General features: G+C 40.8%; 1 protein-coding gene across 1 annotated transcript; it reads right to left on the minus strand.

Moving 5' to 3' along the window:
• Positions 1-3,034: 3,034 nt before the first annotated feature.
• Positions 3,035-19,364, minus strand: baz1b (bromodomain adjacent to zinc finger domain, 1B). The gene is made up of 21 exons (XM_079465669.1): positions 18,553-19,364; positions 16,688-16,804; positions 14,831-14,975; positions 13,516-13,708; positions 12,960-13,279; positions 12,682-12,867; positions 10,462-11,974; positions 10,210-10,348; positions 9,927-10,120; positions 8,946-9,066; positions 8,691-8,789; positions 8,413-8,590; positions 8,146-8,334; positions 7,731-7,878; positions 7,000-7,147; positions 6,693-6,799; positions 6,477-6,613; positions 6,248-6,337; positions 6,051-6,149; positions 5,820-5,926; positions 3,035-5,353 (listed from the first exon to the last, which is right to left on the minus strand). Exons 1-21 carry the CDS (start codon positions 18,669-18,671, stop codon positions 4,717-4,719), a joined length of 4,986 nt encoding a protein of 1,661 aa, XP_079321795.1. The 5' UTR covers positions 18,672-19,364; the 3' UTR covers positions 3,035-4,716.
• Positions 19,365-19,484: the final 120 nt, after the last annotated feature.

Raw genomic sequence — 19,484 nt, forward strand, 5'->3', positions numbered from 1 at the left:
ACACCAAGCTTGAAAATATGCAGTTTATTTCTGTAATTCAACATTTTACCGCATTTGAAAGATACCAGAAATATTCAATTGAATTAAACTTGTTGAAACAAACAGGTGATTTTCATCAAAACATCATTTTACAGCTGAAACTCTGTATTCACCAATCAGCATCTAAGGACCTTAATAATCTTATATATAATATATTAATTATAATATATATACTGTACATAACTATTTAACTGCATGATTATATATTTACAATATTTGTTAGTAGTATACAATAATCTTAAATACAACAATCCTATAGAAGAGTCAGAATGATCAAGCAGTTGTTCAGCATATTTTAAATGAGAAGTCAACTAACAAGGAGGTCCTGTATGTCCACCAGGCCATGATCTTAAGAGATGTTAACATGAGACACATTTTTTCATTCTTCAAAAAACATGTCAATTTGCACATCATTAAAATCATTTCGAAACTTGTGGTGGTGAAGTGAGGTGCTGTATTAAAGTTGGCTCTACAGAGCTGCTTTGTCTCGGTCTGCCCGTAGTGCCGCGGTGCCGTGGTGCGCAGCTCAGGTTTGATAGTGCTGGATCGGCAGCAGCCATCAGACCTGTCTGGGTATGATTACCTTCACATCTGTAATGGATTACAAGTCCCTCAACCATTCAAAGAGTCTTTTATGAGCAGTCCCTTACTGTTCCTTAACACACACTAATTCACACTCACGAGAAGCACAAGCACACTATTCACCGAGAAAAGAATTAGCCTAGGCAAACAAATAACTTTATGAGAACACAAAAATCACTCATTCTCTCTCACCCACCCACACGCATGAACTGCAAGGTCTCGGTTACACGGGCTTAGATATGCACAGAAATCCTCCCTTTTCCTACTAGACAGCTGCTTCTGCCCTGTTTCTTTAATGCCGCGATTGTGCTGCTTTGTGTGTGTGGGTAGAGATTCGTTTCCATTGTCGCACACTTTGATGTCTTCATCTTTAATTCCTCTCAACTGGGAGGCAGACACACACAACACCGAGTTCTGTCTCCATTAAAACATGATCTGGATAATAATATGCTTTTCAACCGAACCCAGATCAAAACATATACAACAGAGACAAGCTCACTTTGCTGTATTTGGAATGGATATTGCTTGCTTCACAATACTGAATCAAAATTCTGTATACTGTCTTCTAGTTCAAAGAAATGTGGGCATTGTTCAGATGAACATTTCAGGACAGTTGTCAATGAGTGATTACTTCAAATCAGACATTTTGTAGCAAATTTAAAGTACCAGAGTATGATTTTTAGCGGCCTCTAGTGGTGCGCCTGCGTATTGCAACCAACGGCTCGCTCCCCTTCTCCCCTTCGAAGCCCTACGGTGGCTGACACTGGACTAAGATGTCGTCACACTTCGCTTCTTTCCCGAAGGAGATAAATTGTTGACAGAACGCATGGTGAATTCCATGTAAGGGGACCCACGGTGTACCGAGATAGAATAGATAGCTCATTCTATGGTAAAAAAAACACATAATGCTTCATTATACACCTCTGAACACATAGTAATGTATATTATATTGCATTTCTGTCAAAACAAGCTACAAAATATTACACATATTTTAGGATTTAACGTGAAAAAGCAGTTAAGACTCAGTAGTCATGGTCAGTTGGCATTTAGCTTTAAAACATTGGAAGTTCAGCCAAACAGAGGCAGAAACCTTTCAAACAAGATATTTCAAGAAACACGCTGAGACACCGGTGCACCAAAAGTTATATAAAAGTGGTTCTCTGCCAGGTGAGGTCCTGTTTTATGCTGGGCAATGTCAACATTTAATTCAATCAGGAACATTGGCAGGTGTGGGCATCAGTACACACTGTGTTGCTGTTTTCCTCTGAACGTCCCTTTCTGCAATACCTGACCCCAACGAGCCCTCCGCCTTTCCACTTCACCCCCTCACCTCCTGTGCATTTCCACAATTTACACATGCACTTCCTACCATCGACATTGGCGCATCTGTCTTTACGCTTTCTTCTCTTCCAAACGCTGCGAATATTCTATCTCAGGTTTAAGGGCCAGTCTCTGTCCTCAGTGGAAAGTCTGGAGCCAGGCTGGCTGAGCGGCGACGTGAGGAAGGCCAATTACCTTCTGCCACCCGAGACGTCCAACAAAAACACCAGTGTGTGTAATTAAAGAATGAATGGAGTACCTCTCTCGCTCTTTCATGATTAGAGCCCCATTACGCGTGGGCAAGAGGTACTGTGGGGGCTGGAGTTAAGACAAACGGCTTTCATGGGATAAAGGACAAAAAACCTCTTTGGTTTATGACAGCTGCGCCTTGGGCATGTCAGACCTTACCGTTCCTAAATGAAAGATCTTTTTTTATGTAGCAAGCCTATTAGCTGACCGCTACCTACATTGGCAGCATCCTTACCTTTATGAGATGTCATAGGTACCACACTACATTGGCAGTACCATGCAAATTTAAAGGGACAGTTCTTCCAAAAATTAAATTCTGTCATCATTTACTCGCCCTAGTGTTGTTCCAAACCTGTATAAATGTCTATGTTCTGATGAACACCGAGAAAGATATTTGGAAGAATGCTTGAAATCAAACGGTAGAGAAAAAATACAAAGAACTATGCAGTCAATAGTGACGATCGTAGTGAATAGTGCCCCAGAACTAAATTCTTCAAAATATGTTCAACAGAAAAGTAATTTTCCTACTATGAGTCAATGAGGTCCAAGTACTGTTTGGTTACAAACATTCATCCAAATATCTTTCTCTGTGTTCGTCATAAAGACATTCATACAGATTTGGAACAACTGGAAGGTGAGTAAATGATGACAGAATTTCATTTTTGGGTGAACTGTTCCTTTAAGTACCTTGGAACCATTATGAATATTGTATCTTTTGGAGCCACCTTATAACTACTAGGTACCAAAGCATATGTTTTTAAAAACCAGTATCAATATTTCCTATGGGTCAGGTAAAAATAAATTACATTTGGAAACCATGAAAGTAAAGACCTGACAAATGTTTAACATTGTACAATGTTTTATTAAAAAGAAAAGAAATTACATAAAGAAAAAATCTGTCCTCAAAGTTCCCAGACCCCACCCTCCCTTTATACAACAGGAGATTTTACAACTGGCAGTGTCACTAAAGGGAAAACACTTTCGGAAACAAACCTCGGGATTTCTGCGGGTAATAAAATTGGAGGGATGTCCTTAAAGTTTAGTTTCCCTGCCAGGTCCCAGAGCTATAAATACATATAAAAAACGGTTTCTGCCCACCACTAGCCAACCTGAAAGAAAGCATTTACACCTGTGAGACTCCGCCATTTAACCCCTGAAGTCACAGCATCACAGGGGGACATTCCACAAACATTCTGCCCAGTAGTTTTCAAACCGATTGAAATGCAAAACTACCCGTCATATGATTATGCTGTCAAGTGTTCATGAAAATGTCACACAAAAATAGTGCTATGAACCAATACACACTGAAAGAATGGTTTATGATAAATGACATTTCACCATTTTAGTTCGACAAATTCAAAATGAGGAGATTCAAGCTGAAACCTTAAATCGTTGTAATCTTCTGTTGAGGACAAACATAACTACGGACTTAACATCCAAACTATATGTTAGTCGTGCGTCAAACTATGAGGCTGCTTCTGTGGCTACTGACCAAAAAACCTACATATATTATCATCATCATCCAGTTAAAGGGAAGGACAGATATGGCATGTTTGATGAATGAATATAACCTCACATGTGGACATCAAATCATATACTGGAATATAAAGTGTCTTTATGATTAAAGGAAATTTTCAGCTATTTGTTTCTATTGACCGTGAACTCATTTTATTTGGTTCACCACGACAAATGTCTTTAGTGGGGAAATAACATTCAAATGTCAGTTTAACTACAAAGGGGACTTTAATCATGAGAGCAATACATATTTAGAATAGAGTGCCACCTACTGGTTAGTAATAGGATCACCATCTTATAAAGAAAAGCCATCAAGGTGCCAACAGGCTAATAAAGTATGTGTAATACTCCAGCTTTTTCAGGTCTTTTTTTTATTCAAAAACAGTGCCATAATTTTGCAATCTGCCACTACCTAAATTAAACCAAAATTAAGTCGCAAAAATAAAAAACATACTAAAAAAGGTGGCACATTCCAAAAAAATGAACTTTGAGTTTAACATCATACCACCATGGGGGTTTTAGTGCCAATTAAACAATGGACAGATTTATATAACATAAAAAGTCAGATTCATTGACATTGAGTTTAGGAATCTTGCCCTCAAAAACACTGTTGTATTTTGCTAGAGATCTATAACATGTATGTTGTTTGGAAACGTCTGCAGCTAAACATCCATCAAAATGTAACAGCAGCTAGGTGGCATTACAACCCAATTAAATATTTTCGGGGATACAAGTGGTTTTGATTTTTTTTGTGTTTTATAAGTCAAACTTGAAATGAAAAAGTCTTAAAGAGCTCAAAGAGATGACAGCTCAATTTCAAAGCAAATCTCAAGTGTCACCGTTTTTTTAATCAACTTACAAATATAAATCAGTTTTCTCCAAAATATTAACAAAAAACCTTCCAACAGTCAGATAAACAGAAATAATCTACATCTGGGGCTCTGTCCCATATGCAGGGTGCGAGGAGATACCATAAAGAATACAAAGAACACAAAGGAGCACCCTGGGTCTTCATGAGCGTTTTAGCCTCTTGGAATGTCGCTGGTTGACAGAGTCCTCGTCGCTGCTGGCGTCCTTGTCGTATGTTACGCCGCGGGACGTCCGCCTCGGTTTGGTTCTCCTGGTGTCCCTCTCATTGTCGCTATCCTGCTCCCGATAATCCTTCCGGACTGTCCGCTTGCTTTTTCGCCGAACAACCTCCTCGTCTTCGCCATCCTCGCTTTCCGTTTCATTTGCTTTGCCGTTGCTATTCCTGGTTTTCCTTCGCCCCGAGTCGTCTTTATCGTCCTTCTGTCTGCTTCTCGTATGCTTACCGTTCTGTATATTCTCTTCGTTGCTCTCCTCCTCATCATCATCGGATGGGGTGACTAGGCGTTTGCGAGTTCGGCGTCGTAGGTAGCTGACCCCGGGGAGGCTCTTCTGCAAGAGCTCAATAAAGGCTTCCTCACTGCGTGCCATCAGGATGAGGACGTCGCTGCTGGGCTGGTTGTACTCTTCCGCGTTGGAGAAGATGAGCTTTATGTCCTCTAAGAAGTCAGAGACGCTGCGGTATTCACACGATTTGAACTTGTTCTGCATGGTGGTGAGGTCCATCGGGCAGCTGATGATGTCTTGATAATCTTCAGCCTCCTCAGCAGACACTGGGTCCCTGCATAGGAACGTGAGTAGAGAAGGAATCGCAGAAGATTAGCTTCTGTACCTCTAGCATCATTACATGAAACTGCTGTAATGAAATCATGTTTTTAAATCACACCATTGGTTGAATCAATATTGCCATTCTATGAAAAACTAAATAAAAATGAATGTGGATAAGCACTTAGTGGGTAGCGCCCCTGTGGACCCCAATAAACTGCGCCATCTGCAGAAGAGGCAGCAAACTACAAATGTTTAGTGAAAACTACAATCTCTCCAAACTCAACCAAGTGCTAGTCAAACATGTGCCCTCAATTTAATATACACACTCAGTGTATTGGAAAGACAGACTTTTTTTGGTTTCATAGTCAAATGAAAATACAGAATTGGATTGACTTGAGGATGCGCAGATAATACATTTTAGTTTATAAAATACTTCCTTAATGTGAAAATATCTATACAATATTTTTGTATGGGTGTACCTGAAGGGCCAGCTGTGTCGGAATTTCGTGAGCTTCTGAAGGATCTCTTCACATTTCTCCAGCTCAATCGCTTGTTTCGTCACCCCAGTCCTGGAGCTCTGTCGGACCTACACGAGTTCATCAGAACAATTCATTAGCCACAATGACCTCTGCGTTGTGTTTGACAATGACGCACATTGAAAACACTAATTCTTTTGAACCATTTGTAAGTTACTAAGAATTTCCTCTCACCAGCTCATCGATGTCAACGGGGTTAACCGGCGCTGGACGTGATTTAGACACTGGTTTGGCTGCAGGTTTGGAAGGCGAGTTCTTCTGTGGTAGTTTACTCTGATGGACCAAGACATTTGATTACACCATTTCCAAATGGTGATGTTTGTGCTATTTAGTTCACTTTTTTTAGAAAGGCATTTCAATGTGTTACTCACCACCTCATCTGTGTCCCCTCGTGGTTTAGGTGCCGATCTGGTTGCATGTTTAGTACTAGGAGGCGAACTCTTTTTCTGCTGTGGTTTACTCTGAAGGACCAAGATATTTGGTTTAAGCAACAACAAAGAAATCCACACAACTGTTTGAGCACTGCAAACAGCTAAACTCAACTCCCTGGCTCGATTTAGTTGATCAGAGGAAGGGTTTTCCTAACGTTACTGGACTCACCAGCTCATCGGTGTCTGCTCGTGATCTAGGTGTGGATCTGGTGGCAGGTTTGGCACTAGGAGGTGTACCCTTTTTCTGTGGTGCTTTACTCTGCACTTTGGGCTTCACTGACTGCTTCAGCTTTTTCCTAGGCCTCACTGTGACCAGAATACAGTCAGAATGAGAAATCAAGGCCACAGAAAGGATGAATAATACACAGGCGGAGAGTTTCCTTACAGCTGTGGCCTGTGTCCCTGTATTCCTCCTCTTCTGATTCTTCCTCTTCCTCCGATTCTTCCTCTTCCTCCTCGTCATTGTCCTCCTCGCTGTCCTCTTTGTAGTTTCTACACACACAAAGAATGAATGAATGAATCCGTGTTAGTATTGGTACAAAAGATTTACTTCCTACATCAAGTGGTGCTAGTGTTTACAAATCAGATGTATCGATTTCATGTTATTGCATAAATATGGCTGTAATTGTAAATTAGATTTTAATTATTTAGGAAAAGGAAGAAGCCAGTTTGTGTTTGTTATGTTATATTACCTGCCCCTGGAGCTGCGTCGGGCTGTGATGGGCTGGCAGGCTGGGCACAGCCACTCACCCGCCGGTATGCGATGGAGCACGGGGCGGAGGCAGAACAGGTGGAAAGCTTTATTACATTCATCACACAGAATGAGCTTATCATCCTCTCCTGCAGAAAAACAGATGAGTTACACATTAAATCAGTCTATAACCGTGAACTTCCTTCAGTGTGTGGCTCGCGTTACACAGAGACAGGTGCTATTTAACCACAGACGTGATATTGTCACTCAGTTAAACAAAAAGAATAAATACTGGGTTTCATTGACTGTATATCCTCTATATAAATGAACACAGCATAGAGTTGCTTAGATTTTTCATTTTAAATGCAAACTACTTTGTCATCATTTACTCACCCACCGTTATCATTTAAAACCACTATGACTTTCTTTCTTCTGCAGAACACGAAATATGTTTTGAAAGATGCTGCTAACCAAAAACCGTTGGTCCCCTTTGACTTCTATTGTGTTGACACAAAACCAATGCATGTCAATGGGGACCAACTGCTTTCTTAAACTTTTTTATTTATATATTTTGTGCTCTGCAGAAGCAAGGTTGAAAGGTTTGAAATGACAAGAGGGTGAATAAATGATGACATTATTTTCATTTTGAAGGTGAACTATTCCTTTAAGACTAAACAGTAGTGTTGTAACTTCAGTGACCAGCGTAATGAGATTGACCCTCAGATGTCTCACCTTTCCTGCGGCACACTTTGCAGCGGGCATTTTCTGCAGACATATCCCACTTGATGCAGGCGTCCAGCATGCCAAGCAACGCATGCATGCGGGAGAATGTCTGAGCTTCACGGACGGCAGATTTCCACATCTCCACCGCCGTCGCTACCTGATAATTAATTGTATGTAGAACATAGTTAATAAATTATTGCTTTACAAAAATGTCTTTTTTTCAGTTTGATCCTTTCATTTCAAAACAATACTCTTGTGTACCCTGCATATTGCGTGTTGCATCAAATCGCCAGTCGAGTGTATTGTCAGATTATTATGTATAGATAAATATTTTGTGGTCAGATTTCTCTCAAATTTTAACTTCCCTTTAACCTTGCTAAAAACACCTTGAGAAACACACCGTCACATACAGACACACACTCACCCTGGCCTCCTCAGCCAACCTCTTCTGATCATCCACCTCCTCAACCGCAGTCGAGCTCTCCTCTCCAACGACCTTCTTTTTCTTTTTCTGTTTGGGCGCCATAAAGCCCTGCAGAAACTTTTTAATGACGCTCTCCTGCAGGGTGATCAGACACTCGCCAAAGTCCTGGAGTTTCTCCAGCTCGCGCACCTGTCAATGGACACAAGGTCAGGTGGGTTGTGGGGAGATAATAACGTAACAGGGTTAAGACAGTGTAAACTCACTCACCTGCTCTTCAAACGCAGACATGTCGTCCACGTAGCCCAGACCTCCTTTCTGCAAACGGGATGCCACCTCGATGATGTCACTGCACAGGAATTTGAGTAGCTCCTGGTGTCCGTCGCAGATCTTCAGACCGGGGTTTCCTTTTTTTGTGAGATGGATAGAGTGCAAGATGTCCTGGTACCTACAACAGCAAAATACAGTTTGCTTAATTCTTCCTAATTTTTTTTAATATTGCTGTCCGTTTTAATCCGTTTTTAAATTGTGTGTATGCGTTTACTCACTGGGTCTGTAGCCTGAGTTTGAGTTCACTTTCTCTCACTCCCTGAGCGTGAAGACACTCTATTAATTCATCTAGCTCTTTTGGTGAATCACACACAAACCTGGGAAAACAAGCATCGGTGTTACCACCCAAGACTATATTTAGATCCCCGCTAAAATATGGAAACACCTTTGAAATGTTTAAACCTCAAAACAAGGCAAAGACATATATTATGAGGATTTTACCAGTTGAAGATACTTAAAAAAAGAAACCTTACCAAAGATTCTGGCCTTGTTTGGGCACAGTGGTCTCAATGCAGGTCTCAGGCATTGGCGCCCCCTGTTGACCATTTTCATTTGAAGCACTAGCTATGCTGCCCTCATCCTCTTTCTCTCCATCTAAGAAAATAAAAATATCTGTGCTGTTAAAAACATTGCAAAGGCTGTATGAATAGAACTTTATGTTTTCATTAAATATATTTTTTATATTTTAAGCCATTTACATTAAATACTTTCAAATAATAAATAATTAGTGTCACCAAGATTTCCCAATTATTTTTGCATAAAAGATGCCTTCATTCGCTCTCACCACATTTTATAAAGACCACTCATTGACATTACACGAAGGACATTCATTATTTCCACGGGGATACCATTACCCTCTAAATAAATGATTATTATTTTTATGAGACAGAAAAAGCTACATTTGTTTACTTAATGTCAATAAAATGTAGCTAATGTCAACAGCTTATGACAACTAATGTATTTAAATCATCATTATGATTTCCAAACGATGAAACATTTACACTTAGTTAACAAATAAATCACTTAAACAATAACCAGTTTCTACCATTAGGGTAATGAATATTTTTTTTATGAAGACCATTTTCCATTAACTTTGGATTATGTAAACAATGCTGGTTTAAAAGGATAGTTCACAAAAAAATATATATAATTTTTGCATTTACTAACTGCCATGTCATTCCAAACCGGTGACATTCTTCTGCAGAACACATCAAGATATTTTAAGTATGAACAAAACCACAAAATATATTTTCTATCATGTGTAATACACAGGTTTTAAACGACATACAGGTAAATAAATGATAAAAGAATAGTTGTTTTTGGGTGAACTATCTCTTTAAAACTGGCCCAGAAGAATTTCCTGTTTCACTACACAAACATTTCAGCAGAATATAAATTTATAAAATTAATTTCTAAACTCTTCTCTTGAGTACCACTGATACATTTATAAATACCTTCAGTTTCCTCTTCTTTCTTCACTTCTTCCTCTTCTTTCTTCACCTCTTCCTCACCTTTCTTCACCTTTTCCTCATCTTCAGACACAACCGGATGCTCCTCAGGAGGCAGGGTGAAGGTGTAGTCTATACTCTCATGTACCCAGCCCTTCTCGATGTACAGCCCAGGAACCACATCAGAGAACAGCCAGTATCTGCAGAACATCACACACAATAACAATGCTTCAAAACAGGCAGATGACTGTAACTATAAACAGATGCAGTCTGACGGACGGTTATTTACCGGTTGTGGTTGCGGTCTGTGCCCAGTGGCGTTCTCCTCATGACCAGTTTGGCTTTGGTGACCCCGTCCTGGAAAGCTTTCTCCGTTGCAGCTTTCTGCCTCCTGATCCGCTCCTCCTCAGCCTCTTTCTCCATTCGCTCTGCAGCAGATACACAATCATTTACCAATGAGATAGTACCATACACAGCCACTAGATGGCACATTATATCATTCATAATCGTAATCAGATCCCTGCTTCATATTTTTACTTGCCTTTGTTTTGACGTTCCTGCTCTTCTTTGTCTTTCTTGGCTTGAATGGCCATCAGACGTCTGCTCTTCACCGTGCTGATCATGTCTTCTGTCTCCGGTTCCACTTTAGCAACCTTCGGCGGCTCTTTCTTTACGCTCGCCTCTTTCTTCTTCTCCGCCTTCGCTTGTTCACTGTCTTCTGTCTTCGCCTCCATCTGCTCTTTGCGTTTCTGCTTCTCCGCCTTCTTGCGGTCGTTGACCTCTTTGAGCGTGGCGAGCCGCTCCTTCCACAGCTCGGCCGATCGCTGATGCGTGGCCTCCACGTGATCCTCCACAGAGTAGGTCATGAGAATGCGATGGCACAGCGCCACCATCAGGCTGACCTTCTCCTGAGGCGTCAGCTCAAACACCTCTGACGTCTCAAGCTTCTCCAGGAACTCGCTGCTCACCACATCATCATAGCCGCTGCCGGGCTGCCAGTCCTCCGAACTTGGGACGCTTTCTTCTCCATGCGAGTCTGAGGGGCGCAAACAAAGGCGTACCAGCTCAGATACGGAATGCATGGTGAGAGGAATCTCGGAGAGTGACATGTCCAGTTCGCTGTAGCCTTCCGCCAGCTCGTCCTGAAGTAAAGTCTGAAGCAGAATTACCAACACACGGTTCAAGTAGAGAAAACCCGCCTTCTCCCCGGCTAGTGCCTCGATTAGAGCGATGGATGTGATGGGATATTGATCGTCGGGCATCAGGAGACCGGAATAGCAGTGAAGGAATTCAGCGACTATCGCTATGTCTCCAAAAAGTGCGTTGGGCAAGCCCTCAGGCATATCGAACAAGCGGAACGCCGGCAGGTCCTTGCCCTCGATCTCCTGATCTTCGTAACGTCGTGACATCTCCCTCTTCATCTGCATCTCCTTCTCTCGTCGTTCTTTTGCTTTTTCCCTCAGTTTCTGCTTCACTTCCTGCCGCTTCTGTCGGAGCACGTCCTGTTTCTCCTCTTCGCTCATGAGCGCCCATCTGCGTTTGTGCTCGAGGACCTCCCAGCGCTTCTGCACCAGCTCACTCAGCTCCTCGGGGAGCCGTCCGCGATCCTCGGCCGAAAGATTTTTTGCCGCTTTTGACAGCAGTGAGGACAAGGTGGTCTTTTTGTCCTCTTTGCCTTTATTTTCTTTGTAAAATCTAAGAAGATGTAAGGCCATCGGTGGCAAGGGTTTGCCCAGCTTAGGCGTTCCAGTACTTAAACTTCTGGCTCTCTTTTTGGGGCTCGCTGCTGCAGTTGGACTTTTGGCAAGATCTAAAAGGGTCATCTGCTTCATTTTAGGTTTCTTGGAGCCGCCGGAGGTTTTCTCATCTTTTTTGGAGGATTTCTGGCTGCTGGGGGTCTTGTTGATGCCGCTCTTGCGGCTCCTTTTGGCATCGGTTTGTTTTTTGTCTCCCTGCTTCTTGCTGGATTTTGGAGTGCTGAGAATGTTTTCATCAGATTTCTTTGATGTCCCTGAGTTTTTCATTTTTAAAGGAGATCCATTAACTTTTTTCACCTGAGGAAAGGAATGAAGTAAAAGTAAGATCTTAAAATCCCAGTGAAATTAAACAAATTTGTGAAATATTGCAGCGTTTTTGTGAATACTTTATCAATGTGGGTCATTCTCTTTTTTAAATCCGTGTGCCCTCATAATCTTTGGTTAAAATCTGAAAATGCACTTCCTTCCTGTAATGACTATCCATCTTAAATGACGTATGTTAGATGGCATGGCCGTAGCATCCGTTAACTCCTTCCTTCAACTGTCAGTCTGCTGCCAGTCCCAAATCAAAATGCAATGTCCGTTTATATACATCCAATAAATAATTTGCAGAGAAAGACTAAACCCACGCCCACTATTTTTCTCATTCGAAATTCCATTTCACTCAGAATTGCATCAAAATACAGAAGTAAAAACGATCGCAACTTCAGGTTCACAGGGACATCAAAGACAACAGGAACACTTGAGAAGTTCCATTGAAGAACATACCTCCAGTCAACTGTGAACGGAAGTATTATGATATAAAAGTTGTGTTCCAAACTGGGAATAACTATTTAAAGGAAAAGTTTGTTGAAAATGTGGTCACTATTCGACTTTTATTAACTATTTAATTCACTTATTTTCAGGTTGCAGGCTTGTTTATTTTATATATATCTATATATATATATATATATAGATATATATAGATATTCTTAAGTAACATACTCCCTCATGCTTCAACACACCTGCATATGATCCCAGAGGGTCGGACTGAGCGGTATGTTCTGGGAGTCTTTTGTCTTTTTTTTCTTCTCCCCTTTAACATTCACTCCCTCGCCGTTGGTTCCTGACTCAGAGTTCAGCTTCTTATTGGATCTTCCTTCTGGTGAGCACATGCTTTTTCTCTTAGTTGAAGGATTTTCTGCCAAAAACTAAAAGAAAACCACACATTAAAACACATTTTGTCATTTTTGCCACTGTACTAATACAAATCTATTTTATCAATCACACTCATGTACCGCACCTTGTGTGGGTCCAGTAAAAAGTCGCTGAATTTGCTTGGCAGGTTGTATTTTTTCACCAGTTCATCCTCCACCACCCAGGGGGCGCTCTCACCCGAGCCTAACCTCAGGGCACAGTGTCTAATGAAATAACGCATGATTTCTTTATTGGGCGGCCGCTCCGTTCTAAACAGGCTGTCTGAGGGGACATTGCTGATGACTTTATCTTCATTCAGAAGTTTGACGTCATACTTGTGGGGCAGAAATTTGGGCATCACCCACTTCTTCTTCTCTTCTTTCATACTGGTGGGGAGCTTTCTGGGTGAGCGACGGGCCCTATCAGCTGCAGACAAAAGGACAGAGATATTTCAATAACAAAGACATAACAGAGAAAGCTTAGTTAAAATTCATAAAACAATAGATTATGACAAAGCTAAGTTCTTGGGAGCGTAAAACAATTACAATCCTTATAAATAAGAAAGCACAAGACTAATAATGCCATTTTACTATTTTATTTTTATAATTTTGTTGAAATCAGTAAAGCACAAATGGTAATATTTTCAAAAGGCTGCTGCTCACAGAGACTCTCTCTCCTGTTCTCTTCTTCTGTAGACTGTGGGTCCTTCTTCAGGTTCTCCTGACTGGCGTTTTCTTTATCACTGGATGGAGAATCACAAGCTCCTTCCATCTTCTTCTCACCGTGTTCGTCTGGTGGAGTCTCCAGAGGATGAATCTTTATCACTTTCACGTGCAACGATTTATCCTTGCCAACCTTGAAAAAGACAAATTAAGAATTCTAAAAGCACTGCGTCACCCTTCCCAATGAACATTCCTATACTTAATTTGTACAAATCAATGCATGTTCTTTAAGATCTTACTCTCAAAATTAAATATACTCCGGGTTGAGTGGGTACTGATTTGAAAATTTTAACTCAGTATCTTGGCACCACCATATTAGGGGCGTTGTCATGTGACTTAACGTGTCCTGGGTGGTTGCTTACTGGCCCAAATTCAAAAACGCCACTTCACTTCTTAGGGCCATATGATTGAATCGGGCAATCCAGGCATTTAAAGGGAATTTGATATATAACACAGAATGGTGTGAAATCTTGCAAATTTACAACTTCTCAATCAGAAAATAGAATTGAACAGCTATTAAATTTCAATTTGTTCTTTAAATAAGATCAGAAGTGATTCAGATGCGGTTTAATATGTAATCGGTCTGTTCTGCATGTCTCATTGATTTGAACGGTTTCCTGTACTATACGCATGATTTTCTGTTTACAGCATCTCACTATAGGATTCAAACACATCTCCAGAGCTGCTCTGAGACTTTATTTAATGACCATTTCACCGCTTTATTTAAATAAAGCTACTTTCAAACATGTACAAAACAACCGGCTAATTTAAGTACGGCTAATTTAAATGAACTATGACACAAACATAAGAATAAACTATATTATATTATTTCCTTTATTGAAGTAAATGTTCTAGTAAAATAAAAGGTTTACATTTAAGTAGCTGTAAAAAAAAAAAACAGAAAAAACTAAAATGCACCAGAGATACTGATTTCTACTAAGACAGTTGTGCATTATGCCTTATGTATTTTTTTCATAAGGTTCACAAAGTCTGTAGTATCTAGGTATCACTAACTATAGTTAATGAGTAAATGCTACAGTATACTGAAATATTTTTAATGTGGGCAAAAATATTTCTATTGTATTGTTAAAAAAACAGAATGAATGAATTTAAGTTTTATATAGAATAAGAAAAATTATACACGGGGAGGGCTAGGCAAATTAATAATAGCTTTGTTTTGTCATTTACACGTTTATGATTTCTCACTTAGTAAAGTTTGTTGAAATCAGAAGTCAAATCAAATCCAAGTTCATACCAGGAAGTCACACTCCTCATCCACTGCATACTTTGTGAGAATCTCCACCCAGGCCAGATCAACTAGCTTATCAAGTGCTACTGTGTTATGGTGCACAATCTCCAGAACACGTTTCTCGAACCACACCGGATACTCCTCCTGAAGCCTGTGAAAGCAAAACCATTATGATCAAATTCTGCAAGTAAACATTAATGACAAAGTACTGTAGGCAGGGCTTGAACCTTTTTTACTTAAATAATGTGGTATTGTGGGAGAGCAAAATAAATATAAAATAAGTTTTACTTATAAAATGTACCAATGAAACCAGAGGTTGCGCTAGACCTTTTTATTGTTTGTCACATTGACGGACAGGCTCAAAAAGAATCCCTCATAATCTATTATTATCCACTATGCGTTATGTGGTTATTACCATGTTTGTGACGTCATCACGCTCTACTTGCATTTTCTCTCTGAACTGAACCAATAAAGCCATTGTTGTTTATATTCGTTTATACATTTAATGTTTCTGTTGTCAGACAGCAAAATTATAATGACAGACAAATATTTATGTTCATATGACCAGTCAGTTACAATGGTAGGTGCTTTTAAATGGCGTTTTGTACTCTCACTCACAAGCTGCGGTTTGGTCATGAATGTGCAGCTTCTGCCGGTCACTGAAGAGAGAATACGCAGAGAGAGACATTTTTCTGAAAGCTAATGTTTATCCAAAAAGACGCTAGTCGCTTTTCTGAAGGAAAAACTCTATAAACACAGCACCAAGGCGTGCCTTTTTGTGTATGAGTGCACGCAACGTGGGGGTCTGTGACAGATGAATCTGCAACGCGACTTTCTGCTGACCGCACATACTTAATCCTAAATGGACCAGGCATTGTAAGATAATGACTGGGAAACACTCTAATGATGATAAGAAATGACAAAACGGGGAATTACAAATTGACCTTATTGTAATCCGTCAAAATGACAGACGGCCTTGATCAATGACAGATAATTTTCGGTTAACACGACCTCTGAATGAAACTTGCTTTCAAATGAAAGCTTCTTCTAGAAAGCTCTTTTCTGTTTTAAAGTCATCACCAACAATTATCAAAAGTAATGATGTTGTTATTAAAGAGAAACTTCACCCAAAAATGAAATTATGTCATTGTTTACTATTTGCCCTCAGAATGTTCCAAACCTGTATATTGTTTATTTTGTTTTGCTGAACACACAGGACGTTCTCTGGAAGATTGTCAAATCTCATCCCCCCCCCCCCATTAACTCCCATAGTAATTATTGGCTAATGAGATATGACATTCTTCCTAATTTCTTCCTGTGTGTTCAGCAAAAAAAATAAATGTATACAGGTTTGGAACAATCTAAGCGCGAGAAACTGATGACAGAATTTTCATTTTTGGGTGAAGTATCCCTTAAGGAAGTATCATTTCTGCCAGTTATCCTCATGGCCAGCAGAGGGAGACGAGAAGAACAGCTTCAAAGAACAAACAGTGAGAAGCTGCTATTACATGTTTGTACCATTTACTGCACAAAGTGCATCTTGCATAAGCAGCTTATGACTAAACTGTCCCTTTCTCTCCACACATAAAATGTATCATGTCATCAGCTGAGCAGATCCAACATAAAACAAATAAAAAGCATCTACTCACATTTCTCAAATACGAGCAGAATGTAAATCATTATTAAACTGACCATGTGACGCAACAAAAGTGTGTGTGTGAGAGATCACGGAGTAAAATATGTCATCAATTCATTTAATCGAATTTTTAATTGACAGACAAAACTTAAGTGTCATGAAGAGAAAATGACAACAGCGAACTGATGCATGAAGGCACACTTTCATTCACTGTTTTGGAGACTTACAGCTCAGTGACTTCCTGCTCTTCTTCCCAGGCTTCCTTGTGTGTGAGCTGGCTGCTGCCGGTGCTCTTGCACGTCCATATCCGCTCACTGTATCTGTGCAGCCGAGCCTCGAACTCTCTAAACAATGCCGTTAAGAACGCAACACACTCCAATACAGAATCTGCAATGCTTTTAGCTGTTCCAAGAATGGACAAAGTTTGAAATGACTAAGAAAACACCAAAGCTCTAAAGCAACATACAGAAAGCCAAAGATGATCAACTCGAGTGAGAACAACACTACCAGTCCACGACAAGCGAGTCTTATTCCTAAATATGCGCGTGGCACAGAAGCTCAATAATTAAAGGGCCAGCAGCAGCGCTTACAAAACGAACACGTTTGACATTTAAATGTGATGTTAAAGGTATAGCTCACCCAAAACTAAAATTATTTTATATTCACTGACCCGTGTCATTCCAAACTTGTATGACTTTCTTTTGCAGAACATAGAAAGAAGATATAAAAGGTTTCTCAAAATATCTTTTTTGGGTGTTCCACCGAAGAAAGTGTGTTTTCATATACATGACGGTGAATAATTACAGAATTTTTATTTTTGTGGTGCCCGTCTCTTTAAGAGTAGCACAGGTAAAAACTGGGTCAAAGACATTTCTTACGTTCATTGCCATGATCTCACTCACATTTACAATAATCTGGGACCAAGAACTATTTTTTTCGACATGATAGCATCTGTTAATGCTGATTGATATTGAAACCTGGATTAAATGGGGAAACCCCGCAAAAAATCCTCGATCCTTTTTTCAGACCCAGTTTAATCTAATTGTGGTGAAAGGGATCTGCTAAAATGACCAAGTATGACGTTCAGTCACTTAATCTGCCCATCCCTTTAGCTTCGGCACTTTACCTTAAAGCCCCGCCCTCCAAGAGCATGCGGCCAATCCGGTGACGGAAACCCGGAAAGCACCATATGATTGACAAACCCAAAACGTTGTCAACACGGTCAGATTATTTTTGTTGCACACAAGAGTGAATTGATGCTACAGAGACTATTAATATAATTATTATATCATATATAATAAATCACACATCATTTACATTAAATTTTCAGAGCAAATGTCTTATAAACCTAATTTCAAAGCAGCATATTATAGTTCAGATATTGTGTAAATAGTGCATTGACAGCAGTAAAGGACAGCTCGTGTTAGAATTTTAGCCCTAACGTTACTGTACTGTCAATCATAACGAAACTCACGTGGCGAGGAAAGAATGACCTCGCGCAGCAGCTGCGCGTGAACTTTCGCATTCTCCACAGTCCGGCGAGTCCAAAGCGTTATGTTGAACCACACCGGGAAATAGACTAATACGACTAATAATTTCCCCAAACAAACTACGTTAATAAACACACTCGGATAGCAGTGCTCATAAAAAGCGCACGCGTCCTCGCGTTATCGTCTCACATCACGCGTGTCTTACACAAGCTTGAGTCATGGCAGTTTGGATGGGAAACTGTTTAGCGAGACAGACGACACACACAAACTGCATCCTGGAGCTAGCGTGCTAACATTAGCTGGCTTGAAAACGCAAGATACAATACATCTTAAACATGTCATTGAGCACGGTTCATCGCTTAAAACCATGGCCAATACAACATTCGGTCACGTCTATTGAGTTTGACCCTAGATAGCTGAACTTCGTGGTCGCCGTTTAACGTTACGATGAGATACACCGTGTGGGGAAATCAATAATAAATGCATTAATGCAACAACTACACCACGAAAGCAAGATCCGCGTGCAAATAACGGAGCGAGCCCCACGCACGGAACTGTTCCTGTGCGTGGTAGTGGACGGTAGAGACAGTCATGAAGGATACTCTTTGTTCTTGAAGGCCTCTTTAGTGTGCTCGATGATGTACACCTCCTCTCCCGGGCCCGGCGGCTCCGACAGCGGCTTAACCAGCGGGAACGGCCTTCGTCCTAGCAACGGTGCCATCGCAGGTTTCCACGGCACAGGATCTGTCTGTCAGAAACGTAAACTTCTTCGACCTCAGCTTGAACTGAATATCCTGTAAAATCCCCGCGTCTTAGCGGCGTAGCATCAGGGCTAGGCTAGTGCGCGTCGCTTTACTTTTTCGTGAAGCGCATGAAAAATAAAAGCCAAACAAACAGTAACTTTGTGGATCAGTTACATGTCTTCCGTGAACTTCGGTTCGCAGGAGCCCATGGGGTCATGGTGATGTGGCTGTACAAGTGCTGTGAGTGAACGCAACGGAAGCTCCTGAAGTGCCGGGGTGAACGCGCGAAACGCGACTGAAGCGGAGGCGGCCCGTCAGCTCGGGTATGGCGGGCTTTCTTCAACCACTCAACTCCGTGCGCAATTGATTGTCCAGACCAGAACGACATAGAACTTCCTCGTCCCAAGCGCGTGTAAATATCGTTTTGAATGACGTGTCGATTATATAAACAAACAAGAAGGTTTGTAGGCGATTGAAAAATGGCGGGAGTTCCTGCTACACCGGCAACATTCCGTACAACCTCAAAACTCCGTTACCCCGGTAGCAAGCAGCGTCTCAACGATAAGCCCTGCCCATAACCTGCAGCTATTGGTTATTAAACAACTACGACACAGTTTAAGATAATTGATTGGTTGATTCAACTGTCAGTTGTTCCTACTCCACCTTTTGTCAAAGGAACACGCCTCCGATCAAAAATAAGAAGTGTTTAGAAGCGTGGTTAGAGGTCAGTGTGTGGTAAACGCTTACATTATTTGTAAATGGTACATATTATTTTGTCAATATCAGAAATG

The sequence above is a fragment of the Barbatula barbatula genome, assembly GCF_947034865.1.
Source record: "Barbatula barbatula genome assembly, chromosome: 10".
Taxonomy (NCBI): domain Eukaryota; kingdom Metazoa; phylum Chordata; class Actinopteri; order Cypriniformes; family Nemacheilidae; genus Barbatula; species Barbatula barbatula.

Excerpts from the sequence above, each read along its gene's own strand:
- baz1b (XM_079465669.1), bottom strand. The coding sequence starts at position 18,671 with ATGGCACCGTTGCTAGGACGAAGGCCGTTCCCGCTGGTTAAGCCGCTG. Across the intron at positions 16,805-18,552 it reads GAGGCCTTCAAGAACAAAGA|AGAGTTCGAGGCTCGGCTGC; the intron begins GTATCCTTCATG and ends GGCATTGTTTAG. Across the intron at positions 7,148-7,730 it reads CAAAGTGTGCCGCAGGAAAG|GAGAGGATGATAAGCTCATT; the intron begins GTGAGACATCTG and ends GTTTTTCTGCAG.